This window comes from Sprattus sprattus, assembly GCF_963457725.1.
Source record: "Sprattus sprattus genome assembly, chromosome: 13".
NCBI lineage: Eukaryota > Metazoa > Chordata > Actinopteri > Clupeiformes > Clupeidae > Sprattus > Sprattus sprattus.
In genome coordinates, this window is record NC_137911.1 from 13,408,041 (window position 1) to 13,431,065 (window position 23,025).

Below are 23,025 nucleotides of genomic sequence, written 5' to 3' on the forward strand. Positions count from 1 at the left end.
AAAGGAATGCAAGTTTATTTTAATAATAACTAAAGGAATAAATAGTACATTGCTGCAGAGCATTTTGTAACATATTTCCACAGTTGCAGACGTGTCCCAACAGTCTATGTGGTGTGGATCATATCTGAAATGTGCTCTCCCAACTTTTACTTTTATCTCTGTCAGAAATATATTTCCACAATTGGTGGCAATATTTGTCATTCTGTCGGAATGGGTTCCAGCGATCTGTATTGTATTGTGCCTCCATTTCAAAACTATGGCGCTACCTTTAGACCTTTTTATCTGTTAGCTTGTGATATGCTTTGTCACGTGTTATAGACAGCCAACAGCTGAACACTGGTGTGAAATGAACGTCCCGTGTCCTCAGAGTCTGTGTGACATCCATCCACTTTCCTCCGTCTGTAAAGGCGCACAACTGCTACAATAATATGGCGAATATTGACAGGGAAAAACTTTCAGCTATGGAAACATCTGGGGATGAACTTGTTTTCTTTGTAAATGGGAAAAAGGTAAGTAAAAAAAAAAAACGGACCCTCAATATTCCATACATTATATCAACCAATTGTCATTAACTTACAGGTTAGGTTATTTCAGGTTACAACAAAGTTGAACATTTGCGATAATTTGTGCTATTTATTGCAGATTTTGGAGCGAAATGCAGAGCCAGAGATGACACTATTGACTTACCTCCGAAGAAAATGTATCCAATGCAATATGCCTACTTTTGCTTGTGCACTTTGTCTGACTTTAAATTCATGCCGTTACTGAATTATGTTGCCTCAGCGGTCCGTTTAACATTGCCTTTCACAGATCATAATAACCCTCTTTTAAGAAGCCTTTCGATTATGTTAATAGCCAAAGATACCGATTAAAATAACTTTTTTTCGAAGTGCTTTTATTAGCCTTGTTAAAATATTAATATTTAAATGGTATTGCTAAAGGCGTTGGTATGTTATGTAACACTTCCAATGCAAACACTTTCACATTGCCTCCATTGTATTGTTTTCACAGTGAATTGTGCAAAAGTACAAGATCCTATATGTATCGAAAACAATGTAACTGCAATATTCTTTCAATTGATCTTTTAGTCAAAAAGCATATATTCGATTTTGAATCTGAAATGGTCTCATATCTCCTTAGGGACAGATTGAAGAACTTAAACTTAGCGTGAATCCAATCCCTTAGCGTGAATCCAAACTACTTGCCCATGCAATTTTATTCACCCTTGTTAAAAAAATGATTTGTCTCTGCATTCCCTTACTTGAACTTGCACATTTTTTTCTTTAAATACAATTGAATGGGATAATGCTAAAAACAAATGTATTTATTCAGTTCTTAGACATGTTTTGCTTCTGTTAATGATAATACAGTATCAGTGTAGTGTTTCTGAAATATGCCCCCTGGCTCCTCTGGTCCATGACTGTGACATGTCCTGCTCCTTGACCATCTGTCAGTGGGTCTTACTGGAACCAAACTGGGCTGTGCTGAGGGAGGCTGTGGGGCCTGCACCGTCATGGTCTCCAAGTTCCACCACCACCAGAACCGCATTGTGTATCCTTTTCAGACAGCTTTTTTTGCTCATACATACATGAATTCAGGCACTCGACACATCACTATTACTGCTTGCACAAATGACAAATTCCTCTTTCCTCTTTTTGTGTGACAACTGATACACCCTCCTTTCACCTTAACCCTTAAAATATGCTGACCTGTTTCTGAGTAGAGGAAGGAAAAATTGTCTACATTTTGAAAGGTGATCTCAGTCATCATGCATCCTTAACTACCCCTACTATTAGGCACCATTCTGTGAACGCCTGCCTAGCCCCCGTCTGCTCTCTGCACCACTGTGCTGTCACCACTGTGGAGGGAATCGGCAGCGTGGCGAGCAAACTTCATCCTGTGCAGGCAAGAGTGCAAACATTAACATTGCAGTAAAGTTGCACTATGTAGGATTTGAAGTGGTCCATTAGCAGAAATAGAATGTAGTAATAACAAAATTATATTTTCACTAGCTGTAGATAGCTACAAACCATGGGCCCTCCGATATACATAGGGAGTGGGTCCTCATCCAAAGAGTCCTGCGAGTTCCTGCAGTACCCCAGAACAGACAAACCCAAAACATTTTGCATTTTTATGGCACATAATGATCACTGTAGTTTGTCGTACACGCCTGGCAAGGGAGAAATATTCAGCTTGTTGCAATCTGCAGCCACACCGCTAGATGCCACTGAATCCTATATACTGTACCTTTAATATATATTATTAATATAATGTTAAAACTGTGAATCAATGTCCCATTTGTGAATCAATGTCCCCCGTTTTTACAATTCTCAGTTCACAAACGGCTGCTTTATCCCTCAACTCACCTTTGTGTTTTTCTTGAAAATACCCGATTACTCAGCTTGCTCAGTTTTCTCCATGTAATATTCGTCCCCTTTCAGTTTAACACAAACTGATGACTGGTATAATGTTGGCTTTGGTGTTGAATATTCTCTGCAGGAGAGGATTGCCAAAGCTCATGGCTCCCAGTGTGGTTTCTGCACCCCTGGAATTGTGATGTCTATGTACTCACTGCTGAGGAACAACCCCCAGCCAAAGATGCAGGATGTGGAGGAGGCCTTCCAAGGTGGGACACTATAGCATCAGTCCATCAGTCCATCTATTGAGTGGAGAACAATGGACAATTGTGGTTGACATTTTGGCCCTGGTCTAGCTTGGATCGACTGGATCAAGACCAGATTCATGCAGAAGCCTATTAGTTTGAGGGTGTGGGGTTGGTTTAATTTGATTAATAGCGTACATTGCCATTGGTCTGTATCAAGGTTTTTATATTTGTCACCCCATAGGTAATCTGTGTCGATGCACTGGCTACAGACCAATTTTGGAAGGTTACAAAACATTTACAAAGGTATGGTTAAATGCCCTTCATCAGAGACCTTAGTGGCACTTCCAGAGCTTTCTATATCAGGTCATAGGCCATGGTAAGAGGTCAACTAGAGTGTAATGAGATATATCATACCTCTAATGTTAATATGATATGATGGGTGATGAAGCCATAGGTTACCCTTAGAGGTACATTTTGTATGTCTATCATACAGCCTCTGTGGTAAGCTAACGTGAATTTGTGGCTTGTCATCATGACCTGTATTTCTGACTCCTTTCTGTCCTGCACGTCTCCAGGAGGGGGGCTGCTGTGGGGGGAAAGGGAAGGCAAATGGCTGCTGCATGACGAATGGAGACGCCACGAATGGAAACTCAACCAATGGACACAAGGAAGACCACATCAATGTAAGTCCAGCCCGTTGACTTCAATGAATCAGCAATTTAAATAAAACTGTGACAAATGCTATGTTATCTTAAAAAGATTGTGATAGGTGTCGTTTGAAAAGTGATATTTGGGAGTCACTGAAGTCGGCCAAGTTATGCTCTCCCTGGTCTCGAGTATTCAGCAGATAGTTTGCATTCACGTTTGATAATCGATGTGTCATAGCTGGCTCGCAGTCCCAGGGCATACAAGGAATCTGGTCACATGTTTGAACTGAATCTCACTCGTGTTTTTTTTTTTCAAGGTCAGAAAGACTGCAATAGAAAAAACAACATGGGACACAGGTCCAAAGGAGTAACTCTCCCCCCCCACACACACACACACAAACATACACTTTCCCCCCATCCCCTGTAGACTGTTCCTTCAATGAACCATCTTCAACCCGACAGCCATTTTAACTGTGTATTTATGTTTATTCTATTGCAGGGGAATTCAACCATCTCAATCCAACCACTGTATGACCCATCTGAGTTTAAGCCCCTGGATCCAACACAAGAAGTCATATTCCCACCAGAGCTGATGGTTAGTGGCACACTTATTTTCCATTCTTCAGTCATGCATGTTATGCCTTCAATGGTAAACACATTGGTAACACAAGTGTGTAAATTAAGCACATCCCAGCACAGATCCCAATTATTGGAGTCAAAAATGAACGTTATTTGCACTTTATACACAGTCACACACTCACACATTCCGACTAATGTTTGCCAAACGCTTTACACGCAGCCAACTACAGTATATGCATAACTACATTTTATACATATTCAGAGTTCTCGTTCATTTGCAGAGCATGTGTAAGCAATCTCCAAAAGAGCTGAGGTTCAAAGGGGAGAGGGTGATGTGGATTCAGCCCAGTTCTCTCTCAGAGCTCCTGGAACTCAAAGCTCGCTATCCAGACGCCAAACTTGTGGTCGGGAACACAGAAGTAGGTGAGTCTGTTTCACCAGCCAAAGAACGGAAATCAGTAACCAGGAATTGGGATTATTGCCAACTACGTTTCCACATAAAATAACTTTGTCTTGGCTTTGTGGTGCAAGCAAGCTAAATAACCAGGTGAGGCAGAGACAAAGACATTTGAATGCAAATTATACATGCTGTAAGGCATACAACGGCAGCCAAGTCAAAGGCAGTTTAAAAATAAACATAAATATAGTGGTGTGAAGTAGGAGTCAGTGTTGGTGGGCGTTATTGAAGGGTAAATTAACTGACCCCCAATCAGACGCACAGAGTAAGCACATAGTGTGACTGAGACATAGCTGCTGATTTCAGGCAGAAGTCCACACACTGAACTGTACTTGAATAGGATTTATGCACTGTGGTCGGGTATAGATAAACTGTCACAGAAATGATTAACAAGTACAACGTCAACAAGTACTCCCGGACACCAGTGCTGGTTTAGCAATGGTAGCCATTACTGGAGACTGAGATTTCCAATTTGTCATATCTGAGGTGGCTTTATTATAGGCTAGGCTTAATAGCTTTGGGCAACACATAGCATCTGTCTTTTCAACGACCGCAGGGCTTTTAGAGATTTCCACGTCTTGTCAGAATTTAACTGAGAGCTGTTGACCAAAAATGGAATTTCTTTACAAATGTCTTTATAGCTTGGTGACATCAGTAGTCATTTAGGTTGTTTTGTCATTTTTGACACAACTCATGTTTCTGTGAATTTGTACCCACTTTTAATTTGATGTATCCCCCTGAATAAATCCTCCTGTGCTTTAGGTATTGAGATGAAGTTCAAAAACCTGTTGTACCCGGTCATCCTCGCTCCTGCCTACATCCCAGAGCTCAATGACATTCAGCACACAGAAGATGGTAAGCAAGCTGTGTGAAATCTTGCCAATGTCCAAATTATGCAAACTTGATATGGGGTAGCCCCCTAAAATAAAATAAAGTCTTACTTACTATCCCACAAACCTCCACCAATAAAAAGGGTCCTTAGTGCAAGTACTTTTAACAGTGCCACCAATAATCATCCCCATAGTGCTTGGCGTATTGTATCGGGGCAAATACTTGAAAATGCAGAACGGCCTCATGACCTCATGACCTTTGGTGTGTGTGGTTGAGCACTGTTTACAGAATTTGAGTCTGATTTGCCGTCATCCCCGTGTTGTGTAGGGATCGTGTTTGGGGCCTCATGCACGCTGACACTGCTGGGAGACGTGTTACGCACGGCTGTGACCAAGCTGCCCTCGCACCAGACGGAGGTCTTCAAGGCCGTGCTGGAGCAGCTGCGCTGGTTCGCCGGTCTGCAGATCAGAAACGTGGCGGTACGTCACTCAAGCAGCAAATAAAATATTTTGAATTTGATACGCAGCTTTTAGAGAAGTATAGAATTATGCATTTTGAACACATCGGATATGTTAATTATTTCATCATTATAAAAAAATCCATTTTAATGCTATGATGTATAAAGGTCTGAGATTAGATCTACCCTCTGTTTTTAGAATACGTAGATGTGATGGGTTGATTGTATATAAATGTGTATGCCTTTTAGGGATGATCGATATATTATGGAAATATATATTACAGCACGCTTGTTACAATACTTGCAGTTGAACCATTTACTTTTTATGATCAAAGTTTTACTGGCCATGTGCTATGTGCCCTGTGTTTTTCTAGGCCATTGGAGGAAACATAATGACAGCCAGTCCTATCTCTGACCTCAACCCTGTATTCATGGCTGCTACATGCAAGTTAACTCTACTGTCCAAAGGTACTGTAAGCAGTTACTTTTTAGTCTTTGACCGAGGGTAATCATTTACCTGAGCTGAACTGATAAAGCTGTGCACAAATATGCAGAAGTGATAGGATTGGACCAGAGCACGGGCAGTCCTTCCTCATAGAGTTTCTGCTAGTCTCTGAGTCATGAATTAATCCCGGACTGTGAACTGTGAACGTTTCTCGACATCCGTTTGGAAATGTACACACAGACTCTGCAAGGGAGTGAAGCACCAGTGCAATTGATTGTTTTGAAGCCTCATGTGTCACTAATTGAGTATTGATTATGTTGATTATTGATGGTGCTTGATTGAATCATTGACTATGACCTAAACCCCCACAGCATAATTATACCTGTAAAACAGCCAAGGCATGGAACAATTAAAAGTCTCTGTAATATTTTTTTTACCGTCATTGGGTATGTGTTTATGTGAATACTGTGATCTTTATGGCCAAGAGGGAACAGTTCTTTAAATTCTAAAGGGCTTTGACATGTACAGTAAGTAAGCCTCTCGTAAACCAGAGAACTGTAAAATCTTTAATGCTTGTTTCAGGAGGAACACGTGTTGTCCAGATGGATGGCAGCTTCTTCCCAGGCTACAGGAAAACTGTCCTGAAGCCCGAAGAGATTCTGCTGTCAATCGAGATCCCCTACACCAAAAAGGTAAAACACACAAGCATAAAGGCATCTTTTTAAGCACTTACCTCAGTACAAGGAGGAATATGTCTTTGCCATGTATTTTACCCTTCACGACATGTGTAACCTTGACCCATGGTTTTCCCCTGTCCCTCAAATGATTTACTTGACTTAGTAAGAGCACATGTGGATTGTTTCATAGCAGCTTTAGAGGCACACATGAGGCATATTATCAGTTGAGAGGAGACAAACAAGCAGGTCTCCCTTAGACCAGTGAAGATCTCATAAATGCTGCTGTCAGAATAAGACACCTTCTATCTCATTTGATTAACGTCTATATCAGTATCAGTATCAGTATCAATGTTTGCTTTTAGGGTAGTCACCTCAGAGCTTAACCCACGTGTTCACTTTATGTGTTCCAGGGTCAGTATTTCTCTGCCTTCAAGCAGTCTCCTCGTCGAGAGGACGACATCTCCATCGTCACCTGCGGGATGAACGTGGTGTTTCAAGAGGGCTCCAACATCGTAAAGGAGCTGCAGCTCAGCTATGGAGGGATGGCTCCCACGACGGTCCTAGCCAAGGCCACAAGCATGAAGCTCATTGGCAGGTTTGTCAACTGTACCAACATTTCCTGACAGTGATGGGTACAGATGGATGTGTTTGTTTGGATTGTTTTTGGTGTTTTTTTTGTTTGGAAACATACTTGTTGTTACACCTACTGGTATTATTGTTTGGCATGGAGACTGCTCATAGCAGTTACGGTCATTGGCTTACTGGATAATTACCTTGTCATCCAACAACCTGATCCAAATTTATTCCAAACGCAAATGTAACTGCACTTGATATATGAATGAAACTGATATTTGAATGAGGACAAAGTCCAAAAATGTTGTTTTTAAGCCCAGGTGTACACAAAGCTCTATGTACCAAGGCCTTGTGACGGTGACTTGAGTGTAACTGGCCTCTGCTCTGCAGGCCGTGGAATGAGGGTCTGCTGGAGGATGCCTGTGTGTCCTTGGCTGATGAGATGGCCCTGGCTCCCTCCGTCCCAGGAGGCATGGTGACCTACCGCCGCACCCTGACCATCAGCCTCTTCTTCAAGTTCTACCTGACCGTCCAGCATCAGCTGGCCCGAGATGTAAGTGTATGGTTTCATAAAGAGAGCGCATCAGCAATTCATATCATATTCACAGGTCACCCTTTTGGGAGAGGGGTCTGATCAGAATGGGTAAATGCATTTAAACATGTAATGGTAAAAGGTCAGGTGTTTAGAAGACGCTTTTATGCAAAGCGATGTAAAGACAACCTGCAGCAATCGTGGATCAAACCCAGGTCAACCTCTTGCACCATGCCTCATAATACTGACTACTGACTGGCAAACAACAGATCCATGTCCACAACTCACCCAACACGCATTTTGATATGACATGTATACATATATTCTAAATATGATCTGGTATTACAACATGTAGCACTGAAAATACAAGCTGAAAACAACATATCCCAACAACTTCTGTGTTTGTAATATTTTATAACACATATTTAATGAAAATGAAATGTTGTTCTATGCTTACATGGCATGTATCATCATGTTGTGCCCATTTGTGGTCTACAGGGTGTCATTGTGGAGGACGTCCGGCCAGACTACAGCAGTGCCACAGAGATCTTTCACGCAGAAACTCCCTCCAGTGTCCAAGTATACCAGGTAAAGCTGTGGATATGGAATACCTCTCACAATTCTCCCTGCTGTCAGAAAAAAAAAAACGGTGAACAACATTTGTTGGGTCCTACCCTCTTAATAATATCACAAAATAGATAATTTTAGAAGCACAAGTCTTTTTTTTCTTGGTTACAAAAACAAGCACATCTGTTTTGACCAACTGATAAGCTTTTTTTCAACATTAATAAGTCTTGAGCCAGAAAACAAGTTTAATGGCTGATTATTAAACCGGTATTTTCCACTTTAAAAAAATCTTACTATGCATTACTCACTAAACTGTTGAAAATGTCTTTGCAGACCGTGCCTCCTGGACAGAGTGCTGACGATGTCATTGGACGGCCCGTAATGCACCTCTCTGCCCTGAAGCAGGCTACTGGGGAGGCCATCTACTGTGATGACATCCCCTGCTTCGAGAATGAGCTCCATCTCGCTCTGGTCACCAGCACCAAAGCACACGCACATATAACGTAAGCCCAAGCATGTTGCCTAGTGTGTTTAATTTGTGACTCAGCTATCTGACCTTAAACCCTAACTAAAACCAAGGTATTGCGAGAGCAGATAGTTATTATATGTGTTAGACATGCTCAACAACCCCTCCAAAATTCCTTCATCATTCTCACCATCCAACACAGTATGTTAATAACCTAGAGCTATTAGAGAAAGTTGCTGAGATGGCTAGCAGGAAAATTCTTTACTTGTGTGTCTGTGCTGGTGTTGGCAAAACCATCAGCACCCAAGGCTAAGAATAGGAGTTGCTCTTTGTCTCTATATCCAGATCCATTGACACAGCTGAGGCCTTGGCCATTCCTGGAGTTATCACATTTGTGTCCTACAAGGACATCCGTGGCAGCAACAAGACAGGACCTGTGCTCTATGACGAGACAGTCCTGGCAGAGGACACGGTAAGTTAGCCGAGATGTTTCACACTACACTGAGCGTGTACTGAGCGTGAGTGGTTGAAGGGGAAGGAAGCCATGTCGTAAAATCACATGCTGTGTCTTTCTTTCAATCACAAATCAATTCCTCTGTGTACACAAATGACACAGCCATTTAAATGTGCAGCCGATACACATGACACACATTCACATCAATGGCCCACATTCATGAAACGTGACCACAAACGTCATGAGCGTGACGAATGTGTGAGCGAGTACTTTTCTCTTAAACCTCAATGCTCATTGATGTTTGCTGATTTCAGTTTTGGTTATCATAAAAAAGTTACACTTATTCCCAATAATTAAATGATAAACTAATTTAATTAATTAAATTAGAATGTTTTGTATTTCGACAGGCTTGGCACAATGTTGTGAAATGATCATCTAATTTTTGAGACAATGACTTGCTGTGAGCACCATGTTTGATCCATGCTATAGAATGCAATGCAAGCTATAGTACAGTATGTTGTGTTATTCTGAATACCGAAGCTATGAGGATAGATTTGCTTCCTTGTGAAATGTTACTTCACGTGTTCCTCACCTGACTCTCATTTGCTATATGTGGCAAAGAGTAGATCAAACATCTAAACTGTCCTTGTGATTCTGTAGAGTGTGGCAGGATAAAAGTTTAGATAGTTTTTTTATAGATAGTAGTTCAAAATGGGTGTCCGTATATTATTTAAAGTGCCAATTTATCATGGTATATGCAGTTTAACAATCAGTAGTATCCTTCTCCCTTTATCAGTAAGGAAATCAGTGTTGGAATTTAGTGCATTAGTCTGTGAAGTCTGGAGTAACCTACTTGACAAAGAAGCAGTTTATCCACATGGTTGTAGCAAATGAACAAGCAAAAAAGTAATTCTTACCTAAAGGATGACTAATACGTTGTTATAAAATGTTGTGTTGTAATGATGACGCAAGCCCGGCTATTTCCTTAAGTTTTGCTTGTGTGTTTGTGTGTGTGTGTATTTGTGTGTGTGTGTGTGTGTGTGTGTGTGTGTGTGTGTGTGTGTGTGTGTGTGTGTGTGTGTGTTTGTGTGTGCGTGTGTGTGTGTTTTAGGTCACATGTGTTGGTCACATAGTGGGAGCAGTGGTGGCTGACACGCAGGCACACGCCCAAAGAGCAGCCAAAGCAGTGAGGATCTCCTACAAGGAGATGAAGCCTGTCGTCACCATCCAGGTTGGTGTCCCCTCCCGCCATCACCGTGATTCTTATGCACATCTCGCTCTCGAGAGGACGGTGTACCTTTCTAACGTGTGTTTGGTACTGCTCTACTGTGAGGCACTGCTTATTGTAAGAAACTGCTAGTATTGCTGTAGCTATTGCTGTTTGTCAAATTCAAAAGGAAATTTCAGTCTCCTCCTGTCAGGCTGGTTTTTATTTTTCAGTGACTCCTGTCAAGCTGGTTTTTAAGCTGACATTTACTCAGGTGCCAAGTTGATGGTATAAATCCAAATATGAAGATAAAGTTCAATACGTGTCAATTTTCTAGATTTTTTTAACACATTTTTTGTTTTACCCTCAAACAGGATGCCATCGAAAGCCAGTCATTTTTCCAGCCAGTGAGGACTATCAAGAAAGGAGATGTTGCTCAAGGTTTCAAAGAATCGGATCACGTTCTTCAAGGTGCTGTGAAGTTTCACTGGTCTACTGGCCCAACTTTTACCCAAGTAAACATACTGTAAGGATATTAGTAAAAGTATTAAAACCTCCGCAGTCCTACATCCACTGATTTATCCTCCTGTATCCTGTATCCTCAATGCATTCTGTCACTAGAAGTTAATGACACTGCAGAGACTTTATACCCCACACTGAGCTTGTCTGGATAACTTATGGTGTATTCAGTTGTATTCTATAACTATATTCATGTTAAATCTTTAAGTCATAGTGCCACAATGGGTATACCATGTTGTAGGTCTGGGGCCAAAGCTTGAGGGACTAACTTATTCGCTTTGGCAACATAGGGGAGATTCATATTGGAGGCCAAGAGCACTTCTACCTAGAGACCAACTGCACCGTGGCCATTCCTCGTGGAGAGGATGAAGAGATGGAGCTCTTTGTGTCCACACAGTCAGCCACGAAAACACAGGTCAGCCATGACTAGGAGTATTACGGGAAGGAGTCTGTGAAAACTTGTTGGAGAAGATATATGATATACATTTTTGGAGAGGCTAGTTTAGATAATTTAGTGAGGTGCTTGTTTACGTGTTCATCTTTTTTTAGAAGATGCTTTATACCCTAGGCCTTGGTTGCTAAAGCACTAGGAGTGCCAGCCAATCGAGTTGTGTGTCGAGTAAAGAGAATGGGCGGTGGCTTCGGTGGCAAGGAGAGCAGAAGTACAATCCTTTCAACAGTGGTTGCCATAGCAGCACAAAAGTATGTACTCTTCGGATGGTGGTTTGTTATTACACATCTGCATGTTTACATGTATTACTGAGTATGTGAAATATGACACTATAGAAGCATCAGTGAGAATGCCTGAAATTGAGCTATATGGTTTTTTTGTTTGTTTTCTTCCCAGAGTCAAAAGACCTGTTCGCTGCATGTTGGACAGAGATGAGGACATGCTTGTTACTGGTGGCCGGCACCCATTTTTTGGTCGATACAAGGTGAGATGTGTAATATTAGTTTTCATTCAGAATGCCTTCTTCTATTTCATAGTTCTATCCATTCATGGCCTATTCGTACAGTTATACATACTGGACTAGAAATCTAGGGCCTGATTTACTAATATGCGAGCGCTGCTTAATCTGCGTTCGCATATTAACGCACAGTGTTTTTGCGCATTTTCTGTGGTATTTATCAAGCCAGATCTGCGCTGGGCAAACTGTGCTTACTCCACCCTTTAAAGAGCCTGATTTACTAAGATTGATTTGCGAACGCATCTTAATCTGCGCCTTTGCCAGGCGCACATTAACGCACGGTGATTCCCCGCATCTTCCGTGATATTTATCAAGCCAGATACGCGCTGGGCAATCATTATTTAGCGCACCGTTAAAAGACTGGAGAACTTGCCAGCAAGTTACTGCCACCATGGAGATTCGAGGAATGGGGACATGGGTTCACTACAATATATCCCCACTGAAACAAATACATTTACCAAGTAGCCTGCAGGCCTCTCCAAAATCACCGTTGCTCAAATACTGGATAGATGGCACTATTCCGGAAGATAAAACTGTCATGGACAGACCACTACCACGTAAGTAATGGTCATGTTGGCATCACATATGACCTGGACATTAATTGAATATGTGTGCTTTCTGTTTTGGTAAACGTGTTCGTGGATTGAAGGTGGGACTGTTTGTATGTGGGTGCGATCAATTTCTCCAATTACGTTCGGAAAGTTTAATTTCATATATGAATATATGAATTATACGAGTTGAAAAAAATATTCCTGTTCGCTGTCTCTGTCTATGTCTTTGCCTTGCTGCTGCCATATCAACGTTTTCAGACTCAGTGGAAATGCGCTTACTGGTTAAGACGTGCTTTTATGAGGCGGAGAATTAGCCTGCAAATCAGAGATGTGCGCTCGCCGGGCAGTTTAGTAAATACCACGCAGTTCATCATTAGGCGCACTCCTCCCATTAAATAGCGCCTCACGCCTATGTTACCACCCACGTTTCCGAACCATCCCACCTGTTTGCAGGTACACACCCTCAAAGCGTTAATATGCGACTCTACTCAAATGCGCCCCCTTAGTAAATACCGTTTTATGTTTACGACCGCTATTTTACGCCAGAAATGGGCGCAATCCTGTTAGTAAATCAGGCCCCTAGAATCTGAAAAACTAGAAACTGTTTTATCTGTTTTATTCACTGCTAAAATGAATTTCCCTGACCATGTCACAAATGGCAAATATCTATTTTCTTCCCAGGTTGGCTATATGAACTCAGGAAAAGTCAAAGCCGTGGAAGTGACATTTTACAGTAATGCTGGGAATTCCATGGACCTGTCATTATCAGTATGTATGAGTAGCATTTACCATCACTTTTCTTCTCCCCTCTATCTATGACCTCTAACCCAATGGTTAAGTATTTGTTTGCTGAAATAGTTCAAGATGTTGGATACCTTTTCCTTTATTTTTATAATATAGTAGGGGATATTTTGTGTCATTCGTTTGTGCTGTATGCTTTTAAGTAGAAAAGTTGAGACTGTTTTGTAAAGTACTAAGATCCTCCTCCTTGTCTGGTTTTAAAAACAAGTTTGGTCAGTTGTTTATATCTTAGTCTTGTCCCAGGTTATGATTTTGGGTGAATGTTGTCTCCCTCTCTACACTGCAACCCCTTGACTTTTAGGAAGACTGACAAAGATGGAAACATTTCTGAAGTACATACAAGTTTCCTGGTGTGTTTCCTTGTGTGTATTTTATGACATCCCAGTGTATTTTTTTTGTCTGTTTCCTTTTTTTAGATTATGGAACGGGCCCTGTTCCATATGGAGAACTCCTACAACATCCCACACATGTGGGGCACAGGCTACTTGTGTAAAACCAACTTGCCATCCAACACAGCCTTCAGAGGCTTCGGAGGGCCACAGGGCATGATGGTGGCAGAGAGCTGGATGAGTGACGTGGCTCTGGCCTGTGGCGTGCCATCTGAGGAGGTGACTGGCAATGTTCATCAGTAAAATATGATGAATGCTTTACAACGCATTTAAAGGTTATGCCACAGGAGTCATTGTAGCATCTTAATAGCAGTGCAAAGATTAATGAAAATAGGGCTTAACAACAGTATACTGACTTAACAAAAGTACACTTTAAGTTGTTTAATTCTTGATGTTACCTTCCAAAAAGCATAACGTGATTGCATTAATGTTCTAACAGGTGAGGAGGTTGAATCTGTACAGGGAGGGAGATCTGACCCCCTTCAACCAGTGCTTGGACCAGTTCACTATTGACCGCTGTTGGAAAGAATGCTTGGAAATCTCCAACTATCACCAGCGGAAGGCTGATGTGGAGAACTTTAATAAGTAAGTGGAGATGAAAGGATAGTTTAGCCACGGTGATGATTGAAGGAGAGACTTTAACCACGTTGGCACAGGTCCACTGGGTACCAGGGCCAGATACATTTATTTAAAACCGTGCTGTTTAAACATTAAAAAACAAGCCTTTAGTTATCCTCTTATTCGTTTTTCTCAGGGTTAGCTTCTGTTGCATCCTTCTTTTATCAAAAATGTTGCAAGCTTGCTATATGATTGCTAGTCAAATAGCGCTTGCTAGAGTTATACCGAGTGTCCACGCCTCTTAAGAAGTGATGGAAGTGGCATTGCTCCTAGTGTTATATTGCTAAGATATCTCTTTGGAACATTGCTTTCAGGCAGCATCGCTGGACAAAAAGGGGTCTCTGCATTGTCCCCACCAAGTTTGGAATCAGCTTCACCGCTGTCTTCCTTAACCAGGTTACCTCATCTTAAAACCCTGATTTTACACTGATTTCAGTTTTGTTTTTTAGACTCCATTAATTAGATCCATGTGAGTGGAAGCTTGATCACCAGTCCACATGCTGTTAAAGACAAATAAAGTTTTGAATACAATTATCTACAGAGTGTAATAGTATATATGATTTTGTGCTGTGATGTGACCCACTGCCATGGCAACAGGCAGGAGCCCTTGCTCATATCTACACAGACGGATCTGTGCTGTTGACTCATGGTGGAACGGAGATGGGACAGGGACTACACACAAAGATGGTCCAGGTAAGACAGTGGATATTAAAAAAGGTTTTTAGTTCTTAGTGCAGTTTCAAACAGAATTCATACTAAAGTGTATGAATACAAAATACCAAAGTTGGTTAAAAAAAGGAGGATTTTGAGATGATACCTTCCTATGCTTCATGTGCTCACATTTCAGTGTACTCACATTTAAGTTAACTCTTTTCAAAATAGATACTGGGATGTTTTTGAGATTCCAAATTTCCAAGAGTACAAAACAGGACGGAATCCAGGACGATACGCTAATGCATTCATTTGAAAAACTATTTTGCTGGTTACATTCTACCACTGCTTAATGCAATGCATCCCGAAAAAACATTTTTGAATACCTAGAATAGATCATTTGTGTTAGCGCTGTGGTTGTGAAAAACAATAGAACAGATCATTCGTTTTCATATTGTGCATTGCACAAAAATTGATTATCGGCATAATTTGTGGCTGTTCAGGTTGCCAGCAGGACACTGGGCATCCCCAGCTCTAAGATTCACATCACTGAGACCAGTACGAACACTGTGCCCAACACCAGCCCCACCGCAGCTTCTGCCTCATCTGACCTCAATGGCATGGCCGTCCACGTAAGACATTCCCTTACCTCTCTATTACGATCTGCCCAGTCTTTCTGCCATGTTAAAAATCGATCACAAAGTTAGGAGTGCATGCTGATATATACTACCATTCATTCTGTCCACCATGTTGAAAGTCCATGATCACATCAATGTCAAGAATATATAATGCAGCTTTTATCCTAACTACCTCTTTGGTGATGGACATTCTTCCTGCCATCCTGCTTGTTGGTCATCATGTCACTATCCCCTCATCACTTGTTAGCTACATACACTGTATGTGTAAACTGTTTTTTTTTGCTCTCAGGAAGCACAGACACTGATCTAGTGTGTAACATCAATTTGCTGTGTTGTGTAGAGACAGGTGTCTGGTAAATTTCAAACTACTAGAATTTTTTTTATTTAAAAAAGACACTTTTAGGGTCAAACACAGATATTACATTTGTATTATTATCTCTGCTATCAGACTGTCATGTACAAACAATGGGGAAACAGACTAAGCCAGACATCTGCTTAATCACTCACTGTGAACATTAATATCTCAAGATAAGAAGTCTTCATGTCTTTTGTCTTCATGACTTCATTATTTTTGGGTAAATATGTGATGCTCCCTCCCTTCTTGTAGAATGCATGCCAGACACTACTGCAGCGTCTGGAGCCTTACAAGGCCAAGAACCCCACAGGCACCTGGGAGGACTGGGTCAGTGACTCGTCAGAAATATTTACATGTGGTGGTCGTTCTTTTGCTGGGGCCTTGTAATATAACAGTTGTGTCATATGGAATTGAATTGTCTGGGTAGTTGGTGGATATATGGTGGTTGGTGCATATACAGTATGTGCTGGTAGTTCTCATACCTTGTTTTAATTCATATTAATTAATACGATTCGTTCATATTAATATTATAGTATTGTCCCATATACCGCAATGTATTGCCAGTAGTCCAGCCCATGTGTGGTTATACAAGAATCTTTATATGTATTTTAAAATGTTTGTTTGTTTGTTTGTTTTTGACAGGTTAGGGCTGCATACTTTGACAGGGTCAACCTGTCAGCAAATGGCTTTTACAAGTGAGCTTTATCACACTTTCATTTCATTGAAAGTTCATTATCCCATCCAAAGTATTTGAATGACTGTGTGGAATTCTGATCACGTGACAGTATTTATCTGTTTCTCCATTGCAGGACCCCTGATCTTGGCTATGACTTTGACAGTAACTCAGGAAGACCGTTTAATTATTTCAGCTATGGTGTGGCCTGCTCTGAGGTGGAGGTTGACTGTCTGACTGGAAGCCATAAGGTAGACCACTGGTGAATGTCATGTCCAGTGGCAGGAGTTTTTTTTATAGCTTGGCATAAGATATTCAGTGGGAAATACTACTGGTAGCTATCACTAGCATCAACAGAATACTTGCAAAAACATTTTGCACCTTCCTGAAAATGTCCATGCTATTTATAGTACTTTAAGAAGTGTGCAGAGGTGGTGATGGCCAAAGTCTTGTGGGAAAATGGCATTAACTATAAGTGTTATTTAATGATTCACTGGTTTTGATTTATGTGTCTTCTATCTCTGTGTCTCTAAGAATGTGCACACCTCCATAGTGATGGATGTTGGTAAAAGTCTCAATCCAGCCCTGGATATTGGACAGGTGCAGTTAAACATTATCATCATTCAACAAATAAGCTTCCTCTTTTCCTTTACATGAAAGCATATTAAATATACAATGATTTGAAGATAATTAAAACCTTGGTATTAAAGTTCAATAATCATTTCTGCTGTCAGACTGTGATAGATCTCCTAATGTGTTATTATCCATGATTTACATTTGATTCATTACTGGTCAATACCATTAACACACTTAAAGTACCTTCAACCACGCTTTCTCTGCCTTCACACAGGTTACGTTGTTGAACAGCAATAAAGAATGTGTTGAACTGAATTGGCTTCTTCATGAATTCATTTGTTTCACGTATTCATTGTTCAGGTGGAAGGAGGGTTCATGCAGGGTGTGGGCCTGTTCACACTGGAGGAGCTGCGCTACTCCCCTCAGGGCTACCTCTTCACCCGCGGCCCCGGCATGTACAAGATCCCCGCCTTCGGGGACATCCCCACCGAGCTGAGTGTAGCACTGCTGAGGGACGCCCCCAATGAGAGGGCCATCTTCTCATCAAAGGTAGGGGTGTCGTGTGTTACGTATTATTTACCTGAGGACTCATGATGAAAGATCAATGTAATGGAGACCATAGAAAAGCAAGGCATTCCAGTATATCGGGAAATAAGATTGAAGAATGACAGATACAGAATTGGAATTATGATAATGATATAAGATTCGTGGAACCCACATCAATCATGGAAAATATACGTGAATTTTTTTTTATTATATTTTTGTATTATTCCTGATTGTGAGTAACTCTGATTATCATTGCAATAACCAATTCATTTCCAGAGCCATGCCACTGTTGATGACCTGAAAAAAGTTCTTTGGGATCTGTTTTACTGTCATCAATTATGATTCCTTGATTTGGATGAGTGAAACCTGTTGCATTGTTCTCAAATCCCAACCCTTTGCCCACCAGGCTGTAGGAGAGCCACCTCTCTTCTTGGCCGCTTCTGTGTTCTACGCCATCAAAGAGGCTATTGCCGCTGCCAGGACAGAGTCAGAGCTGAGTGGCCCATTCAGACTGGACAGCCCTGCCACCCCTGACAGGATCCGCAATGCCTGTGAGGACCGCTTTACCAAACTGGTACGTGTGTGATGTCATGGTCTCTTACTAAATGATGAAATGTAATGTATTGTAGGGTTAAATGACATGGACTCAATTATTGGTTTGACATGAATTGTGTTGTTCATTTTTCTGATTGTGTTTGAGAAATGTTCTGATAAAAGCTCTGTCTGTGTGTGTGTGTGTGTGTGTGTGTGTGTGTGTGTGTGTGTGTGTGTGTGTGTGTGTGTGTGTGTGTGTGTGTGTGTGTATGTGTTTTTGTGTGCTTCAGTGTCCTCCTGCAAAGCCAGGCACCTTCACCCCCTGGGCTGTCCAAGTGTAAACCGGACATTTGTAAACAGAGCTACAACCACTTCCAGGCCTAAGACAGTGTGTGTGTTGGAAGTCTCTGCTGTCGCCAATCCAGGTGTGTGTGTGTGTGTTTGTGTGTGTGTGTGTGTGTGTGTGTGTGTGTGTGTGTGTGTGTGTGTGTGTGCGTGTGGTGCAGGAAACAGAGTTGAATTGGATTAATGGGACCACTCATGCTGAAGACAATTTATGCTGCAGAAATACCCAGGCTTCTGCAACGTGTTGACCACAAGGAAACGCACAGTCTGTTGTTTTTGTAGTCCCTTACTTTCACCTTTGTTCTCTGCTGTTTTGTTTGTCTTAACCAAATACAAGACTTGCGTCAGTGCGCCCAGGTGTTACATAATATTGTCCAATGATTCCACTAGACTAATACACTGAAACATTCAGATTTTTAAATATTTGTATTCATTGCACATCATAATACAACATATACTAGTACACGCTGCCCCACACCAAAAATATTTACTGCAGTACACAACTTATTCACATTAGAACGGCAATCACTCAACATTTGTTTATTAGAAATCAATTTGATAAAGCACTTAATATTTATTTAATATTCTAACAGGTTAACAGTGGCAACCTTTTATGGACAAGATTTCAAATTCTGTACAGTACCTTTACAAATAAATATATGTGGTATAATTTAATCTGCGGTTAATGTTCTTTTTTAAGAAGCACTCATGACATATTTTGGAAATGAAAGCCTTTACCAAACCCTTTTTTTGTTACACACTGAATCCTTTGAGATACAAAGTGTGTTCAGATATGAAACAACAAAGTTGTTCACACCATCATCTTTATTGAGAGACTACCCTTTCCCCCCCTTGATAAAAGGATTTCCTTAAGCGGTGGTCTTTTTGGCGGTGTCTGCAACTTCCCGGCTACTCTCTGGTTCGGCAGTAGCTCTGCAGCACAGGAACATGGTCTTGACTGTCTGGCGGTATGACTTCATCCTGTAGGCATAGAGGAGAGGGTTGAAGGCCGAGTTGGCATGGGAGAGGAGGATGGCCATGAGCATGATGGGTTCGGGCACGTTGCACTGTGGGCACAGCAGGAGGAAACAGTTGATCACATGCATGGGTATCCAACAGATGGTGAAGAGGAAGAGGAGGAGGAACAGCGACGTGGACTTCCTCACCTCGCGTCGCAAGCTGACAGCTCTGTTTGCCGGCGCCTTGGCCCCAGCCTGTAGCGCCGTGATGCGCCTCATCTGCCTCCGCACTGTCATGAAGATGTGGGCGTAGATGACCAACATCACCACTAGGGGCACCAGCACACAGCCAAAGAAGTTGAAATACACCATGTAGGTCAAGTCGATGACACAGGCAAAGAAGCAGTGGCTGGACTGAGGTGGGGTCTTGTGCCAGCCCAGAAGAGGAATGGAACCAGTCAGAAAAGCCAGGAGCCAGGTAACGAGTATGATCAATCTAGCGTTCCAGGGTCTCATAATCCTGTGGTAGTGGAGGGGCAGAAGGATGGCTATGTAGCGCTCCACAGCCACAGCTAGCAGACTGAAGATGGACGTGTGGGTTAGCATGATTAGCACTGATAGTATCAGGATGCAGAGATACAGGTTGTGGTAAGGCATGCCCAAGTCTGTCAGGATGGCACAAGGGATGGCAAAGGCGCCCACAAAGAAGTCAGCCACGGCAAGTGACACCAGAAAGTAGTTGGTCACAGTTTGGAGCCTCTTGTTTTGCTTCACAGCGAGGCAGACCAGAAGATTTCCTGTAGTAGAGAAGGTAGCTATGACCAGTTCTGCAGCTATGTAGGGCCCATCAAAGTGGGACTTGGGAACTCTGGCTGAAAACATGTCCATACTGATGTTCCAGGTTTTATTCATTTTGAGTACTGGTCATGTGCAAATGGCCCTGTAATAATTCCCTGTAAACAGAGGGAGAACAGTTTTTCAGCAGGTCATTTCCAATTACTAAAAGCTTTTTGCTTTCTTGTTTCTGACTTACGCATTCTTGGAGATTTATCTGATATATGACATCAATTTTTTCGTTACCTGACATTCCCTAAAGTCAGTTTGCTAGAATTACTAACATGATTATAGTTTGCCCAAAGACATGGTGGATTTCTGCATGATCATGGCAACAGAGACCTGTACTGTAATTACTGTAATTAAACAGGTATAACTCCACCTGGTGTAACAAAGGTGACACTGCAGTAACACATTTAAACCAAAAATACTACAAATTCATGTTTATAACATGTATAAGATAATTCTGAATTTATGTTTAAAGTGTTCAATATTGCATCGTTTATATTGTTCAATACTGCATAGTTTAAACAGGTTATGCTATCTGCAACTACAAAAGGGCAGATCTTGTTTTTCATGTCTGCTCTATCAGTTATCTGTATGCCTGACTGATCACTGTTCATTAAAATAGAGGATGAACCACAGACGTGCTACCTCTCTGTTTGATCAATGAAGGGTTATGAAGGTTTAATTCAAACAGGTTCTATGCTGGGCAAAAAACATACTGCTTGTGTATGTGTATAAACATCATATTTGGTTATGCTGTACAACATGATTATTGCATAGGCTCCATTTTTCCATTGCAATAATAGTAATTAGTGTTATATTTTAAAGATTAAATCAATGTTTTGACAAATCTTCTGCAGTGCATTTAAAACCAAAGAAAAGGCATGATCATCTTAAACTATTGTTATGAAAATTCTGGATCTTCTTTTCCGACAGTATATTGGTGTTAATACACCTGTCCTGTAACAGTTGCTGTAATGTGTTCATCATTGCTGTTGTATATGTTCCAAAAATGTGTATTGTCACTGTTATCCTTTATAACTTAGAAAGGCAAGTGATTAATAGGCATTTTTGAATGTATGAAATTAATCTGTGAATATAATTAAGGTAAATGAGCCGTGTACTTACCTACATACAGATCAAGAACTCTTGACACGCGATGCACAAAGCTGTACTCTTAAAGGCACTGAGATAAAACACGGTTCTGTTTTTGAGAACAGGGTGAGGTAAGCCATGTAAACAGGCAAGTTCATAAAATAGTCAATCCCTGAAAATGGATAGTGCATTAACAAATACTTTCTCAATATCAACACAAATAATAGACAGTTGAAACCATAGGTTGTCTAAGAGGAGGGGAATTTCAGAGGGCAACGACAAAAATCACCTGAAAGGGGACAGTGAAAAAAATGTTTGCTTTTCTACTGTATGAGATAGCATTGAGGAAGCTTATCTTGATTGCATTTGAACATATAACAAAAGACAAGGAGGATGTGTGTATTATTTATTGACTCATAGAATATAGTGATGTGGAATAAGCTGGACTGTTATTAACGTAAACTCTTTTTTGAAATATGATGTTATGGTACAACAGACCTCATAGACATCATTATTCAGTGTAGAACGACAGACCAATCATCTGGCCCTGATTTCTTAGGATTCATGATATACAAAACACATTATCAACTATAACATGAACATACGGCCATATGAGAGGGAGGGGAATGGCAAGTCTCACACACACCTCAGTATAGAGTTCACTAGAATCTATCTAACTCTGTTTCTGTAAATACTGGGTGTGTAAGTACAGTCAGTTCAGTCCAATGACACGAATGTGCACTGATGCTCAAGATTATCAGGGATACATGAAATCCAGACATATAGCTGTCATCTTTTCAAGAAGCAGGGGGAAAGCTGCAGGGATAAAGCAAATTAGATTTCATCAGACAAGTGATTTCTTCAAGAGTTTTAGTTGCAGGTTTGTATGCTTAAGTGATTAGGCTGATATTTGTATTGGTAAAAATGTTCTTTTTGTAAAGTAAAATTCAGAACACAAGGAAAATTAGTACCTGCTTTATAAAAGGCTTTAAAAAAATGTGTCCTCAAATCACTTCCCCCAGCCATTGTTTCTGCTGCCCATCCACCTGTGTGGATGCATGAATGCCCACTGACAGGCAGTCATTCGATGCAGGGCTCATTGACATGCAGTTTGGTATCCTTGTCCACTCAAGTCAAAATGATGATTTGACAGGCTGACTCTATGAATACCTTTAGAGTATCTGTGGAAATAAAGTCTGGAGGACCAAAAGAGAATATATGACCCCTTTTATCAGATAATGACAGTTGTGGTAGAACAGCAGTAGTGGGCTATAGTAAAAATGTATACATTATACATATTTTTTTTATATGTTTTAAGCATGGATGTATTTTCCTAATGTATGTTTTATTCTCTATACTCTACAACCGTATGCGAAAGCTTGGTTTCTTCCAAAATAATTTCTCCCTACTTACTAATTCTTTCGAATGGCCCTCTTCAGTCGTCTCCGTCCCACAATGCACCCCGACCGG

At 41.1% G+C, this 23,025-nt stretch overlaps 2 protein-coding genes across 2 annotated transcripts; one reads left to right on the forward strand and one right to left on the reverse strand.

Moving 5' to 3' along the window:
* Window positions 1-428: 428 nt before the first annotated feature.
* On the forward strand, window positions 429-18,657 carry xdh (xanthine dehydrogenase; the record flags this gene model as incomplete). Its single annotated transcript, XM_080849564.1, has 36 exons — window positions 429-509; window positions 643-700; window positions 1,455-1,551; window positions 1,797-1,905; window positions 2,500-2,626; window positions 2,847-2,908; window positions 3,181-3,288; window positions 3,752-3,847; window positions 4,113-4,254; window positions 5,051-5,143; window positions 5,447-5,598; window positions 5,951-6,044; window positions 6,604-6,713; window positions 7,109-7,293; window positions 7,662-7,824; window positions 8,302-8,391; window positions 8,704-8,873; window positions 9,182-9,308; window positions 10,402-10,521; window positions 10,872-10,968; window positions 11,307-11,431; window positions 11,585-11,718; window positions 11,864-11,951; window positions 13,217-13,303; window positions 13,753-13,944; window positions 14,165-14,310; window positions 14,658-14,739; window positions 14,941-15,036; window positions 15,498-15,626; window positions 16,240-16,314; window positions 16,630-16,682; window positions 16,797-16,911; window positions 17,195-17,260; window positions 17,597-17,785; window positions 18,189-18,356; window positions 18,607-18,657. The coding sequence occupies 36 exons, from the start codon at window positions 429-431 to the stop codon at window positions 18,655-18,657; spliced, it is 4,077 nt and encodes a 1,358-aa protein (XP_080705690.1).
* Window positions 18,658-19,530: 873 nt separating this feature from the next.
* On the reverse strand, window positions 19,531-20,532 carry LOC308374399 (adenosine receptor A2b-like; the record flags this gene model as incomplete). Its single annotated transcript, XM_080850176.1, has 1 exon — window positions 19,531-20,532. One exon carries the CDS (start codon window positions 20,530-20,532, stop codon window positions 19,531-19,533), a length of 1,002 nt encoding a protein of 333 aa, XP_080706302.1.
* Window positions 20,533-23,025: the final 2,493 nt, after the last annotated feature.